The sequence below is a fragment of the Notamacropus eugenii genome, chromosome 1, assembly GCF_028372415.1.
Source record: "Notamacropus eugenii isolate mMacEug1 chromosome 1, mMacEug1.pri_v2, whole genome shotgun sequence".
Classification (NCBI taxonomy): Eukaryota; Metazoa; Chordata; class Mammalia; order Diprotodontia; family Macropodidae; genus Notamacropus; species Notamacropus eugenii.
Window position 1 is genome coordinate 193626449 of NC_092872.1, and position 15167 is coordinate 193641615.

A 15167-nucleotide genomic window follows, 5' to 3' on the forward strand; every position below is an offset into this window, starting at 1 on the left:
CATAAAAGTCTGGGAAATGGTGTGTTTTCTTTAATTTTAAATTTCAGCAGCATTTGATATATGGGTAAATAGAGGTTATGGAACAATTGTCTAGAAGAAAAAGGCTATCACTGAAAAGCAAATACAGCCTATGTATTCATTCAACAAGATTTAATGTTTAATCCTGGTGTTATTCAGTGATGTCCACCTCTTTGTCACCCCATTTGGGGTTTTCTGGGCAAAGATAGTGGGGTGATTTGCCATTTTCTTCTCCAGTTCATTTGATAGTTGAGGAAACTGAGATAAACAGGGTTAAGTGATTTGTCCAGTGTCACACAATTAATAAGTGTCTGAGGTCAGATTTCAACTTAGATAGATGTCTGACTCTGGCACTCTATCCACCACACCATTAGCTGTCCATGTTTAATATAACTTCTTGTAAAATAAAAAAATGATTTTTATTTATATAAGAGGCAGCATAATATAGTAGATAGAAGGGGCTTCTGAGCCAGGAAAATCTGAATCCAAGTCCTGCTAATATCACTTGTGAAACCTCTCAGAAGGACATAATGGCTTTATGTCCCTTCTCAATGCTCTAGGCAATGCTCTAACACTTTATGTTTCAGAAAAGGTGCCTACTTGACTTGAGAATGGGAGATTCCTCACATGGAAGTTTTCTACATGTGGCTCCAAGAAGCTATAGCATGTGCAGCAACCATACCCTGGTTAAACTGTCTTGGTAGATGGACTAAACCAGATTGAGGGTAACTGACAGGACTCAAGCCATCACTCAGTTAGAGGGATATCTACCCCAAGCATGTGAAGACTCCCCTGCAGGAATGGGCAGATAAGAACAGTTTGTTCCAATGGCCATGAAGGCAACTGAAGCAGGTGCTATGGAGTGCTTAGAGCTTGCTCAGACATCAAGATGCCTAGGTCATCCACTGTATTAGGGGCCATAGTCAGCAGTCTTGGCTTTTGTCCTGCTATTGGACTTCAGTGACTCTGGAAAAGTAAGGCTGACAATTTTGTGCAACTCTGCCTCACTTAAATCCAATTCACATGCCAGTCAAGACATCACCTATGATATCACTGGTCCTCTTCAAAAATGAAAGACAAATAACAAGAAGATTAAGCTCCTACTTAGCTGGGGATACAAAGATGAATAAAAAGTAAGACAGTCTCAGCCTTCAAGGTGCTTACAATCTAGTGAGGAAAGGCAATACACAAAAGGAAGCTGAAAAGGTGGAGGGGAAGGAATGGAAAATACCAAGAAAGAGGAATGAAAGCCAAAGAAGGCCAAGAGCAGAGCAACTGCAGTGGGAAATGAGAAGACTGTGCTGGGACCCTTTCTTAAACGGAGAGGATGCAGTCAGAGGGGAAGAGAGCACTGATGAAATGGGAATAGCTAGGCTGATTCAGTCATAGGGACGATATCCCTTTATTTAAATATTACAACAATCTCTTTTGACTTTTGTACTTATACTGAGTGAAAGTAAATTTCAAAAAAAAGAGAAAAAATCACCATTATTGCAAAGTATATATAACTGCTAGGATTAATAGGAATCACATTCATATTAGGAAAATATCAATGACAATTGATTTACTAACTTATAGTGTGTTGGCTCTATAGATTGACTCTGTGGCAAATTTTATACATTAAAAATTAATCTTTTAATTTTGATTCCTTCCCTGATGTCCCTTCCAATTCTGTTTCAATTAATCCCTTAAATGAAATAACATTTTAAGCAATTGCAATCAATCCTAGGTTACAGTATTATAAGATCTAACTGTTGAGGACAGATCCCTTTCTAACCAGAACGTCTGAGCTTTATTTTTGTTTTCCCCTTTATATAAGGTGTACATATTAGCAATCTTAAACATTGTTGTTGTTAAGTTGTTTAGTCATGTCTGACTCTTTGTGACTCCATTTTTATGGAGTTTTCTTGGCAAAGATGCTAGAGTGGTTTGCCATTTCCTTCTCCAGGGTCCCCATTTGACATTTGAGGAAATTGAGGAAAACTGAGTTCCCAGAGTCACACAGCTAGTGTCTGATGTATTACTAGAGGTAAAACTCTACATCAGCCCCAATTTCTAGCTCCAATCTCACAGAGAATGAAAGAAGATTTTTTTTTTTTAATATATGTCTCTGTTGGGGAGCCATTATGGCTGATGCCAATTTCAACCAAACAAAGAAAAAAGAAAAAAGGATTAAGAAAAGAAAGGTCTTTTTATTTGGATATCATATATGTCAAAATACTCTAACCTCCCTACATAGTTCCCTTTGTTGATCAGAAACTTGATGTAACAATGAGTTATATATGGGATAGCTCTCTGAGAGGCAACAAGAGAGAGATATTGGGAGAAATATTGGTGATCTAAAAACAACAACCAAAAAACCCTAGGCCTCCCAAAGACAAGAATAAAAATTCATTTAAAAAACAGTTATAGTGTTCCCCAAATCTTTATGCAGTTTTAAACTTTAATAACTTTCTCAAGTGCCAGGTAAAATATCTTTCTACAGCAATCCCCTGGGGATCCCCCTTAATTCTAGTGCTTTCCCGGTGTGATTTCCAATTTATTCTCTTTATAGATTATGGTTGGTGCCTTGTCTTCCCCATTTGATTCTAAGATTCTTGAGGGCAGGGAATTGTCTTTTGCCTCTTTTGTACTGCCAGCTCTTATAACAGCGCCTGTCCATAGTAGCTGATAAATGTTTATTGATTGATGTTAGCACCTTCATTAAGCCTGTGAGCTCTTTGACTGAGCTCTTTGATTTTCTCTTTCCCTGTGTTATTCCTAGCGCCTAGCACTTGGTCTACACATTTAATGCTTATAAAAGAAAACTGCTCTAAGACTTTTGGACCACAAATGCACAGAATCGTAAGGGTATGCAGAACTTTGGGGGAATATTTGTCTCCAAAATACTTAGGCAGCCTGTCACTTTCATTGATCCAGTCTTTACATTTTGAGTCAATTTTTTTTGTTTTAAAAAAATATTTATTTTCAACATTCTTAATGTTTTTTTTTTTGGAGTTCTAAATTCTTTCCCTTCCTCCAGCCCCAGCCCCATCCCCAGTCACTGAGAAGGCAAGCAGTATATCAGTTATACATATGAAAACATTCCAGTTAAAATTTAAAGCCGGCCTTGTAGCTAGGGCACGGCTGGAGGAAGACGTAGCTGCTTCTCTTCTCTCTTCGGGACAAACTTCATGCCAGGCAGTCACCTATTCTTTAGGCAGAACAAAATGGCTACTCTTAAAGAAAAACTGATTGTTCCAGTTGCAGAAGAGGAGGCAGCAGCCCCAAACAATAAGATTACTGTTGTGGGCGTTGGACAAGTTGGTATGGCCTGTGCTATCAGCATACTTGCAAAGAGTCTTGCTGATGAACTTGCCCTTGTTGATGTTTTGGAAGACAAACTCAAAGGAGAAATGGTGGATCTACAGCATGGGAGCTTGTTTCTTCAAACTCCTAAAATTGTGGCTGATAAAGATTACTCTGTCACCGCTGGTTCCAAGATTATTGTAGTCACTGCTGGAGTCCGCCAGCAAGAGGGAGAGAGTCACCTCAATCTGGTACAAAGGAATGTGAATGTCTTCAAGTTTATTATCCCCCAGATTGTAAAGTATAGCCCAGACTGTATCATAATTGTGGTTTCCAACCCAGTGGATATCCTTACATATGTCACCTGGAAACTGAGTGGCCTGCCAAAGCACCGGGTGATTGGGAGTGGATGCAATCTGGATTCTGCTAGATTCCGCTATCTTATGTCTGAAAAACTTGGCATCCATCCAAGCAGCTGCCATGGCTGGATCCTTGGAGAGCATGGAGACTCAAGTGTGGCTGTATGGAGTGGAGTGAATGTGGCAGGTGTTTCCCTCCAAGACCTGAATCCAGAAATGGGAACTGACAATGACAGTGAAAACTGGAAGGAGGTTCATAAGCTGGTGATTGAAAGTGCCTACAAGGTGATCAAACTCAAAGGATACACTAACTGGGCTATTGGACTAAGTGTTGCTGATCTAATTGAGACCATGTTAAAAAATCTCTCCAAGATTCATCCTGTATCCACTATGGTGAAGGGGATGTATGGCATCGAGAATGAAGTCTTCCTTAGCCTTCATGCATTCTGAATGCCCGAGGACTGACCAGCGTTATCAACCAGAAGCTGAAAGATGATGAGGTAGCTCAACTCAAGAAGAGTGCAGATACCTTGTGGGACATCCAAAAAGACCTGAAAGACCTGTAATATTCCGAGGAAACTCAACATGATATGAATCGCTGTGCCTACTTAGTAATTAGCCATCTTGATGGATAGAATTTTTCTGTTGAATTCAACTCTGGCCACAGCATCAAAGTACATGATTAAAAGGCTTGTTATATGAACCTATGAACCAATAAATATACTACTGAAGTGTGAAAAAAAAAAAATTTAAAGCCGCCCAAAATTAAACTTAAAAAAAACCCAAAATAGATATACCAATCTCATTTGTTCTGGGGAGAAAGCTATTTTTATTTTATGAGTAGTCATTATTAATTATACGATTTATTGTTGTCTGCCTGATTTTTAGTTCGTTTATCACTGTGACTATGTTATATAAAAAGTCTGGAAGCTCTGCAGGAATAATGAATGGACTGACGTGCGAAGCATGTTTACCAAGTGAAAAACAGAGCACCTTCAGGGATCCCAAAGGCTGCTCTGTGCACTTTCCCGCCCCATGGAGCCATGTGGTGGGGAGAGAGCTTTCGACGCCCACCAAGAACTGCAATTCCCAACACCCCCCGGCGTTCGTGGAGGCCGACGGGAGCCACCTCAGCCTGCGAGCAGCGAGGCCTCGCGAATACGCACTACAACTTCCAGCATCCTCTGCGCCTGCGATCCTCCCCGGGAAGGCCAAGGACTACAATTTGGTCGAAGCCTCAGTATTCAGTTGGCGGTCGGGGCGGAGTAGGGAAAGGGGGCGTGTCGCTCTCTGGGTGGCGTCATCAGCCTGCGCTTCTCACTTAAGGAGGAAAAGGTTTCGGTTAGAGCATGATGGCCGCCTGCGAGGCGGTGGTAGCATCGGCGAGAGCGACAGAAAGGGCCGAAGAGGCGAAGAAAGCAGCCACCACGGGGACGGCCGCGTCGGCGGCGGGGTCAGCCAAGGCCGCGGTGCCGGCCGCTGGAGGGAAGACGACGACGGCGGCCGCCACCACGGCCGCGGCGGGAGGAGCGGGGGCCGCCCGATCGGCGGCGGCCGCCAAGCTGCTGTCCCTGAGCGGCGTGTTCGCCGTGTACAAGCCCAAGGGCCCCACGTCGGCCGAGCTGCTGAACCAGCTGAAGGAGAAGCTGCTGGCAGGTAGCGCAGCCGGGGCTCGGGCGAGGAGAGGCGAGGCGGCAGCGCGGCGGCGGCGGCGGCAGCGGCGGCGCGAGGGGCAGGCGGAGGCGGGAGCCGGGAGCCGGGGCCCGGGTCCCGGGTCCCTCATCCCGCCCTTTCTTCCAGCGGCCTCGGGGAGCCGCTCTCGGGGCCAGCCGCTGGCGGGCCTGGCGCTGAGACAAAGACAAAACCAGCCCAACAAAACGTGAAAGGAGAAGGACCTCGAGAGGATGGAGCCGGCAGCGAGGGCCGCCAGGCAGGACGAGCCCCTGGGCCGGGGATCCTAGCCCCCTTGTATCCCAGCCCGGGCCCGAGAACCTGTAGTTGCTTGTCCCCCCCCTCACACCTGGCCCTTCCTCACCTAGCCGGGAGCCGGTGGCTTTTGGTAGTTAGCGTTGCCACGTGCTCCAGGAAGCCCAGTTCCCGAGAAGTGGGCAGACTTTAGTCTTGTGCGTCTGGTGTTTTTCATAGAACTTCTTTGTCTCTTTTCCTGACCTCATAAACCCTATAAAAACTTGACAAATACTCTTACGTGGGTCGAAGTTAGGGACCCATGTTGTACAATATTGTTCGTAGCTCTGTACCTCTGCCATTGTTTTTCATGGAACCTGTTTCTGTCTGGCCTCATAAACACCCTCAAAACGTCATCAGTACCGTAATGTTTCAAACTCATGGTCCCCTGTTGCACAGTGTAGTAATATTAACCATATCCCTGCGTGGTTTATTTACAAAGCACTTTGGGAGGTAATACTGATTGCTCTCCTTGGGATTATCCCTACAATAATAGCTGGCATTTATATGGTGCTTGAAGGTCTTCCAAGCACTCTTATCTATCTATCTAGAGAGATGTAGACATGGATTATATCTACATAGAGAGATCTAGAGAGAGATATCTATGTAGAATTTGAACCCCACAATCCTGAGAGCCAGGTACTATTCCTATTTTGTAAGTGATCTTGAGACAGGTTACTGTGACCTGCCCAGGTTCAGACAGATGTGAACCTAGGTCTTCCTGACTCCAGGTGCCAGCACTCTTTTCATAGGCAGTTCTAAGTGGTATTTCACACGCATTTTAATAGTGTATTATGGCTCATATCACTTATGCAACCTCTAAGGGTAACGTTGTTTGTCCAGGCAGGAGACCCTGCCTCTGAAGTACCATTCTAGTCTTATCAAAGATTAGTGGATGCTAACTTAATACATTTCTGTATGCTAAGTATGGAGAGAGATTCAAGAAATTTTAAGGCAGTCCTTGTCCTGAAGGTTTTTATAAGCTACGGTGGAGATAAGTCATGGATATTATTGCAGCACTTTGGATCTTTTATGCACTTTTGTACTCTGCTTTGTGATAGATTTATTTACATGCATATTTGCATGCAGCTTTAGAATCAGAATTGCAGGATCTTTGAATTGAAACACTTAAGAGGTCAATTTAGGTCAACCCACATCTGACCAACAATCCCCTCTCTAGTGTCTCTGACAAGTGGGACATCTAGCCTTTGCTTGAAGATTTCTAGTAAGAGGTGACTCAATATCTCCTAAAAAACCCCATTGTTCCCCTGTTAGGTGATAAGTTTTGTGAGAGCCAGAGGCACATATTATTCATTTTCATGCTCTTGAGCACCTAGCACAGTGCCTTGTACGCACTATGTGTTCATTTAATGTTTATGGACCTATAACGCAAAATAGGGCATCTTATGGTGGCTAGCAAATGACCTTTGGAATCAGAAAGAGCTGGGTTCAAGTCCTGCCTCTGAGATATATATAGATATATATACATATTATATATATATTAGCTGTCTTAACTATAAACAAGTGACTTAACCCATCAGTGCTTCATTCAGTAATCTAAAACTGTTAAGTTCCAGATGAGTTGCCATTCTGCATCAGTGAAGGGAGGTTCAGGACTGGAAGTTTCTCACATATTTCAAACCACAGGTCCAGATCAAACTAGAATGTGATAAGTGTATGAAAGGTATAAAAAAAATGGTTCAGAAAGATTACTTCTGACTGGGTTAAAGGGATTAGGGAAATCTTTGGGAAAGAGATGATACTTCATAGGATAATAAATTTAGAACTCTAAAGGATCTTAGAGGTCGTCTACTCTAACTTCTTCATTTTATAGATGAGGAAGCCAAGGAACAAACATTAAGTAACTTGTCTTAGGTCAGACAGGTGGTAAGTGGAACAGCCAGTGTGAACCTAGGTAGTTCTTTTAAGCTGAGCCATGAAGGATGGATATGAATGATTAGAGTGATTAATGGGAAGGGGAAATAAAGCATTCTAGGGGGAGGGGGGCAGGAAATGATATGAATAACGACAAAGAACTTGGAAAACATTTGGTTTGTCTGAACTAGAGGGTGTGGTGGAAAATCTGATGTGATAGCCAGGTTCCAACCTTTACTAGGTATGTGAGATTTTAGGCAAATTAATAGATTTCATTGATCCTCAGCTAACTCCTCTGAAAAATGGGAGTAAATAATACTTGTACTACTTAACTACCTTATGTGGTGAGGAAAGCAATTTATAAACTTTAAAGAGCTATAGAAATTATGTTTTTTAGGGAAAGAGGAATATTGAGAGGCCAGCCAGGAAAGGTTATTTGAAGGCAGGTGCTGATCAGCTGTTGATGAGGTTGCTGCTGTTTTTGTTTGGTGTTTCAGTTGTGTCACTCTTTGTGACCCCATTTGGGGTTTCTTGGCAGAGATACTAGAGTGGTTTGCCAGTTCCTTCTCCAGCTCATTTTGCAGATGAGGAAACTGAGGCAAACAGGGTTAAGCGACTTGCTCAAGAAGCTAGTAAGTTTTTGAGGGTACATTTGAACTCAGGAAGATGAGACTTCCTGACTCTAGGCCCAGCGCTCTTCATAGGCAGTTCTAAGTGGTATCCACTTCATCATCTGGCTGCCCCAGTGGCCAACTGGAGGTCCTTAAATGCCAGGCCAGGAACTTCAGACTGATACTTTAGGCAGTGAAAAAACAATTGAAGGATTTTGAAAGCAGTAAAGAGAGAGTTTACAGGATTAGAAAGAATTTAAGATATCCTGACTCCCAGTCCAGTGTTCTTATCAGTGTACTTACTCCTTCCTTATGGAATCTTAAGTGAACCAACCCTTGTTCACAATGATATCTCAGTCTACTAAATGCCTGTTGGACATGAATTCCTTAGGGTCTCAGCCAGTAGTGTCAGAGGTGGAACTTGAACACAAGTCTTCCTGGTTTCAAGTCTTGTTTGCTATCCACTCTGCAATGCTTCTGCTTAATTTATCTTATGAAGTTAAAATTGTACTCTTTAGTGCTCTCCAGAATCATATTTGATTAAGAATTCTCTCACCAATGCTTTTTGTTTTTTTAAACATTTCTTACTGATATCTATTTGTTTTTAGATTATCTACCTTTCCCAATATATTCATTCTCCTGGGTAGCCATCCAATTAATAAGATTATTGATCTAGAGCAGGAAGGAGCCTCAGAAGCCATCTAGTCAACCCTCCTTTATAAAAAATAAAAATGAGGGAAAAAAAGTTCAGCAAGCAAAACTAACAGCCACATTTGAAGTTAAATAGAGAGTTCTACACCCATAGTTTTTTCCCTTGCAAAGAAAGGAGGGAGGTGTGTTTTCACCTCTGGGATTAAAAGTTTAAGTCATAAATTGCACAGAATTTGTTTCACTTACTTTGTTGTTATACTTTCCTTTTATATTGTTAGAGTTATTGTATATATGGTTTTCCTGGTTTTGCTTGCTTCGTTTTTTGTCAGTTCATGTAAGTGTTCCATTGTGTCTCTAAATGATTTATTATAGGGCAGTAATGTTCCGTTACATTTATATACCCCAGATTGTTTATCATTCTTCAGTTGATAAGTGCCTACTTTGTTTACTGTTTTTGGGTGCTGTAAAAAGTGTTGTAAGTATTCTGGTATATGGGACCTTTCACTGTATATGCATCAAATTGGTGAAGATAGTAAACGAGAGAAATAGTGTTGGAAGGACTACAAAAGGCCTACCACGCTAATATACTATAGGTGGACTTAGAACTTGGGCCAAATATTCTAGAAAACATTTTGGAATTCATTAAGAAAAATCACTAAACTGTTCATATCCTTTATTTTAGACATCCTACTCCTGGATTTATGCCTCATGGAGGTCAAAATCAGGAAGTTCTCATATATGCCAAAATATTTATGACAGGACTTTTTGTGAGAGCAAAAAACTAGAAACAAAATAGATGTCTGTCAACAGGGGAATGGTTGAACAATCATTTAGCATTAATTAAGCTCCTATGTGTCAGACACTGTGCTAAGCATTGGGGATACAGAGGCAAAAACCAGTATTTGTCCTCAAGATTATGTTTTACTGGTGAAGCCAGTATGTCTGAAGACACACATTTAAGAAAACATGTAGTTAGGAAGGCCATGTGAATGTGAATTAGACCAGTCATATTTTTCTTATATAACCAAATACTTTGCACTGAGATTAATTTATTGGTTACTTAGGAAGGGAGGCAGATCCTTGGGAGTCTGGAATTGTTGTGTTTGTCCTTTGTTCTCGAAGAGGACCATGACATCATGATGATGACATGACTTGCAGTTGACTTTGATTTAAATCACCAACCTCACTTTCTTCTCCTGAGCCATCTGAGTCCAGTGGCCTGATGGACAACTGGAGATGGCCCAGGATGAAGTGGGAGTCTGGAATACTTTGGGCTCAGAGGAGAAGTAGGTGGAGGACATAGGTCTTCATAAAGATACTAGGCACTTAGAAGTTTGTAGAGAAGGATATGTAGCTGGAGGCTACCAAATTCAAATTTTGACAGATTTTTCTCCTAGGACTGACAAAAAAGTCTTGCTTTTCCCTTTGGGGTATGATGACCCCCTCCTTAATCTCAGAACTCCAGACTCAGCTATTTCTAGCAGAACTTGACCAGGCAAATACATGTAATAGGGGCAGTTATAAATTGACTTTTGCCCCAATGATATTATAACAGTTTTTTGTGACCTTTTGTTGGGATGCATTAACCATGTTATTTCAGAGAGCAATGAAGTTCAACTTCGGATATGTTCATAGTTGAATATTATGTTAAAAAAACTTGTAGAGTAATCTGGAGACTCAGTAACTCTTTAGAACATTGTTTCTTTGGAAAAAAATGTATTCCTAGGTTCAGACAACTGATTTTACGTAAAAGTTTTTGGGATACAACTCATTTTAATTTGGTAGACTTTCAATTTTATTTGTCATAATCTTTTGTTAGTAGTGATAACTATATTCTTGTTATCATAAGTTAATTGTATGTGTGTGTGCTTTTTAAATAACTTGTTTGCATTAATTGGGGGGCTCTCTGGCTTTATTTGAAGACACAGTGGGTGATTATTTTTTTCATTCATTTTTCTTTAATAGAAGCTGGTATGCCTCCTCAGGATGGGAACAAGAGGAAGAAACAGGCATTAAAAATTGGTCATGGAGGAACTTTGGACAGTGCTGCCACAGGAGTTCTGGGTAATAGATATAAGCAGCATTTTAATATAGTTTCTTTTTTATAGTTGTTTTCCTAGGTTGTTAAGAGAGAAAATTGCTTAAAGTAGTTTAATTTAAGATATAATGTATAGATTAATTTATGATTTATTTTAGAATCTTAACTGTTTTGTTGTTACTTAGGACTCGTTGCCTGTTTTGCTTAAAAGCAGTAAATAAAACAGAATGAAAAGAAATAAAAACTAGCCACTTGTTTGTACAACTGGACCTTTAAAGAATAGTGTAACCTTTCTTCCTACTTATATCCAGTTTTGAATAGTAAAGTTTGTTGTCTTCAATTAGATGTCACTCTGTAGCAAGAACTACTTTCTTTTACAGATATGTTCCCGTTGAGAACATTATTGTTTTAGAGAAATCAGTCGAATTGATTGAAGAGGGAAAATCCTTAATGCTTTTTTATTTCCTATTTTGTTTATTGGCATTTGTTAGGCTTTGCAGTGCATGTCAGTGGCTTGACACAGCATGTGTATGTGTGCTGTAGCAATTAAAACCAAAAACAAAAAACCTTATAAGTTCAGTGCCAAATGAAGTTAACATAAGAAATAAAGCAAATGTATACTATTCAGAAAAATGAAAAAAAATTTGGTGACAAAAACGCACTTTTCAAACAGATTAAAAACATGATTTTATACTTTCAAAAAATTCTAGATATGGTGAAAAAAACTTTTTATTGAAATAGAAAATTTTGTTTTCATTTTAAACTACCCTACGCTAGTTAGTTATTTTCAATTTCCTCCACTTCGAAATTTACCTTTTAGAGTATACATGTATTTCAAATGTAATTCTATTTAGTAAAACAATTTACTAAAATCATCAGTCACATGAAGGCATTTCTAGGATGGCGATTGAAAAGAGTGAAGGGAGCAGCTAGATCCGTCAGTAGATAGAGTACTGACCCTGGAGTCAGGAGGACCTGAATTCAAATGCAACCTCAGGCCCAATGCTTATTAGCTGTGTGACCCTGGACAAACCCCAATTGCCTCACCAAAAAAAAGGTATGAAGTAGAGTCTTCATTTTTGGACCTTTACAAATCTTAGGAAAAATAATTTAGGAAACTAATCAAGGTGAAAATCTATTAAATGAATTAGATAATCTTGATTGATTTATTTTGACCAGTTAAAAATCATTGATTTTTATTTTACTATCATGTCATACTATAAGGACTTAAAAGACAACAGTGGATAAAATGCACTTTCTATTTAGTTTTGATGAATTATTTGCACTTATAGTACCTTCTCTTGTGCAGAAAATTGTGACAGATATGATTCAGTTTATTTCAGTCATTTAAAAAAGGAATTAGTAAGCTCTTAGCATGTGTCAAGGTTTGTTCTTAGGTCTAGGGGTTACAAAGAAAGACAAAATCAGTCTCAAAGTTGGTTGGTTGGTTGGTTTTTTTGGTTGTTGTCCTTAGTTCTTGAAGAGGACTAAAATGACATCTGTATGCTAGAGTTAAGTGACAGTGTATCTGACTGGTTGATCAGACCACTGTAAGCTTGGAATGCTATACCACAGGCTGGGCACAAATAGTCCATGTGAACATTTGGGGTGGATTCTCTAAATTTGCACATCTTACATTTCTTTTGCTGCTTCAATTCTGCTTTGCTTATTGATCACCACTGCCTTTTCTGAAGAGGGTATGTTGTGCTGTGGAGTCCTGTATCAGTGTCTCCCATGTTACAATTCCAAAATCCCAAAGCACATATTGTATGAAAGTTGAGAAATTTTCACTCTTAAATTTTATCTTTAATACTGTGAGGTGGTAGGGTTTGGAATACATCTGGCAAAGACTGTAGCTGTGATAGAAATTACTTTAAAATAATTATCCTTTAGAAGTCTTGAGCTATAAAATCTTAGAGTTGGAAGGGAGTTCAGATATCATCTAGTTTAACTCATACCTGAAGAGGAATTTCCTTTATTAAATTTCCAACAAGTTATCCTTTTTTTTGTTGTTCAGTAGCATTTGACTCTTTATGACCCCATTTGTGTTTTTCTTGGCAATAATATTGGAGTGGCTTGCCATTTCCTTCTCCAAAGCAAGTGATCCACAAGACCTTAAAATTCTTTTTTCAATTTTAATAAGCACTTACTTTTCTTCCATTCCTACTCCCATTCCTACTAGGGAAAAAGGAAGGCAAAAACCCTTGTAACAAACATACATAGTCAAGCAAATCAAATTTCCGTATTGGCTGTGTCAAAAAAAAAATGTCTGTGTACATTTACTCTATCACCTAACTTTCTGTCAGGATGTGGGGTAGCATTCTTCATACTTAGTCCTCTGGAATCGTAGTTTATTGCTATGTTGATCAGAATTCTTAAGAATTTCAGAATTGTTATGTATTGCAATGTTGTGTGGTATAAATGGGTGTCCCGTTTTGCTCACTTCACTCTATATTGGTTCATAGAAGTATTCCTAAATTTCCCTGTAACTGTCTTCTTTGTCTTTTCTTCCAGCACCATGGTATTCTCAACTGATGGTCTCTTTCTTAGTGTCCAGTACTTTGTCACCACAAAAACAGCCGCTGTAAATATTTGTATATGTGGTTCATTTTCCTCTTTCTTTCATCTCATAGTGGGTCAAAGAATATGCACAACTTAATAGTTTTTTGAGCCTAGCTACAAATTGATTTCCAGAATGGCTGTATTAATTCATAGCTCCACCAACAGTGCATTACTAATCCTGGTTTTCCAAAGTCCCTCCAACATTTGTCAGTTTGGTTTTTTTGGTCAGCTTTGCCAATCTGAAGGGTGTTAGATGGAACCTCAGAGTTGCTTTAATTTGCATTTCTCTGTTAATGACTTAGAGCATTTAAAAAATATTGACTATAAGTATAGTTTTCTTCCCTTGAGAACTGCCTATTTATATTTTTTGACCATTTATCAATTGAGGGATAGCTCTTAATTCTTAGACATTTTGAGTCAGTTCCCTGAATATCTTGGAAGTAAGACTTATCAGAGAAACTCAGTGCAAAAATTCCCTCCCTCCCCCCACCCCCATTTAATACTTTCCTTTCTAATCTTAGCTGCATTGGATTTGTTTGTGTGAGGCTTAACACAATTTTATGTAATCGGAATTGTCCTGTAATCTCCCGTGATTCCCTTCATCCTTTGATTATGAACTCATCCCCTATCCATAGATTCAAAAGCTAATTTCATCCATGCTCCTCAAATTTGTTTATGATGTGACCTTTTATATCTAGGTCATATATCCCTATGGAGTGATCAACAGACTCTTGCTTGCTGAGTTTCTGCATCTCATTCCTCATTCTTTTGGGCCTCCCTTGCATTTTGACACTGCCAACTACCCCCTCCTTCTGGATACTTTCTCATCTGACTTGTGATACCACTCTTCCTGGGTCTTGCTCCTGTCTTTTGCTCATTCCTCTACCTCCTTACTTGGACCATTATCCTTCTTTTACCCATAAAGTATAAATGTCCCTAAAGCTCCATTCTGGGCTCTCTTTTCTCTCTCCTGACTTTGTTGGTGTTCTTATCAATTTCCATTGGTTAAATGATTGTTTCTATACAGATGACTCCCAGATGTCTATATGCTTCTAGTCTTTCTTCTGAACTTCTTCCTGCTGCATATTGCCAACTACTCTCTGTATATTGGTGTGTACCTAGCTATTTATATGTTAACGTGCAAAACATAGAGAACACATGTAAATAATAAATATAAAACACATATAGAATGTAAGCTTCTAAAGGGCAGAGACTGTTTTTACTTTTCTTTGCATCTCCAGATGCATAGTACCAAAGAATTTATCATCCAGTAGTCAACTATTAGAGATAAACCCCTCTGTATTTAATTAGACAGCATAATCCATTTCTATAAACTTACTTGAAGCCTTTCAGTTTGGTTGAACCTTGAACCCAGGATTGCTTCATGACCATGATGAGGCATCAGAGTAGGGCTTGTGTGAAACTTGTTAGTGTTCCCCACAAAAATGTGGTTCCCAGAAAGGAGTACTATATGGTTGATGCAGTTTAATTAAGGCAGTTTAATTCAATAAGTTTAATTACATCTGCTCTGTGCACAACATCCAGAGAAGCCACAGCCTCTGTTCTCATGGATTTTTATAGCCTGGTGACTGACTAAGGTTTAGTATAACATGACTTAAATATCTCTTGTTCTAGATACTATTCATTTGTAGTTTTAAGATGACATTGACTTTTTTGGCCACATCAGAATGTTTTACATTAAGCATACAAGTTCCCTTAAGTGCCTAACTTTTTTTCATCTTTTAAAAAAATGTATTTTATTGATAGCCTTTGTTTTTACATTGCCTAGATTCTTCCCAC

The 15167-nt window shown here is 39.6% G+C and overlaps 1 protein-coding gene and 1 pseudogene across 2 annotated transcripts in view; both read left to right on the forward strand.

Moving 5' to 3' along the window:
* The first annotated feature begins 3176 nt into the window (after positions 1 to 3176).
* On the forward strand, positions 3177 to 4370 carry LOC140513577 (L-lactate dehydrogenase B chain pseudogene; annotated as a pseudogene).
* A 537-nt stretch (positions 4371 to 4907) lies between these two features.
* TRUB1 (TruB pseudouridine synthase family member 1) overlaps positions 4908 to 15167 on the forward strand; it is a 37633-nt gene continuing 27373 nt past the window's right edge. Inside the window, exons 1-2 of one of the 2 annotated variants that reach the window (XM_072623336.1) lie at positions 4908 to 5321; positions 10733 to 10831. In XM_072623336.1, the coding sequence (XP_072479437.1) occupies positions 5015 to 5321; positions 10733 to 10831 (406 nt within the window). In that variant the 5' untranslated portion in view covers positions 4908 to 5014. The remainder of the gene's footprint in view (positions 5322 to 10732; positions 10832 to 15167) is intronic. The other variant, XM_072623347.1, reaches the window with a different exon arrangement.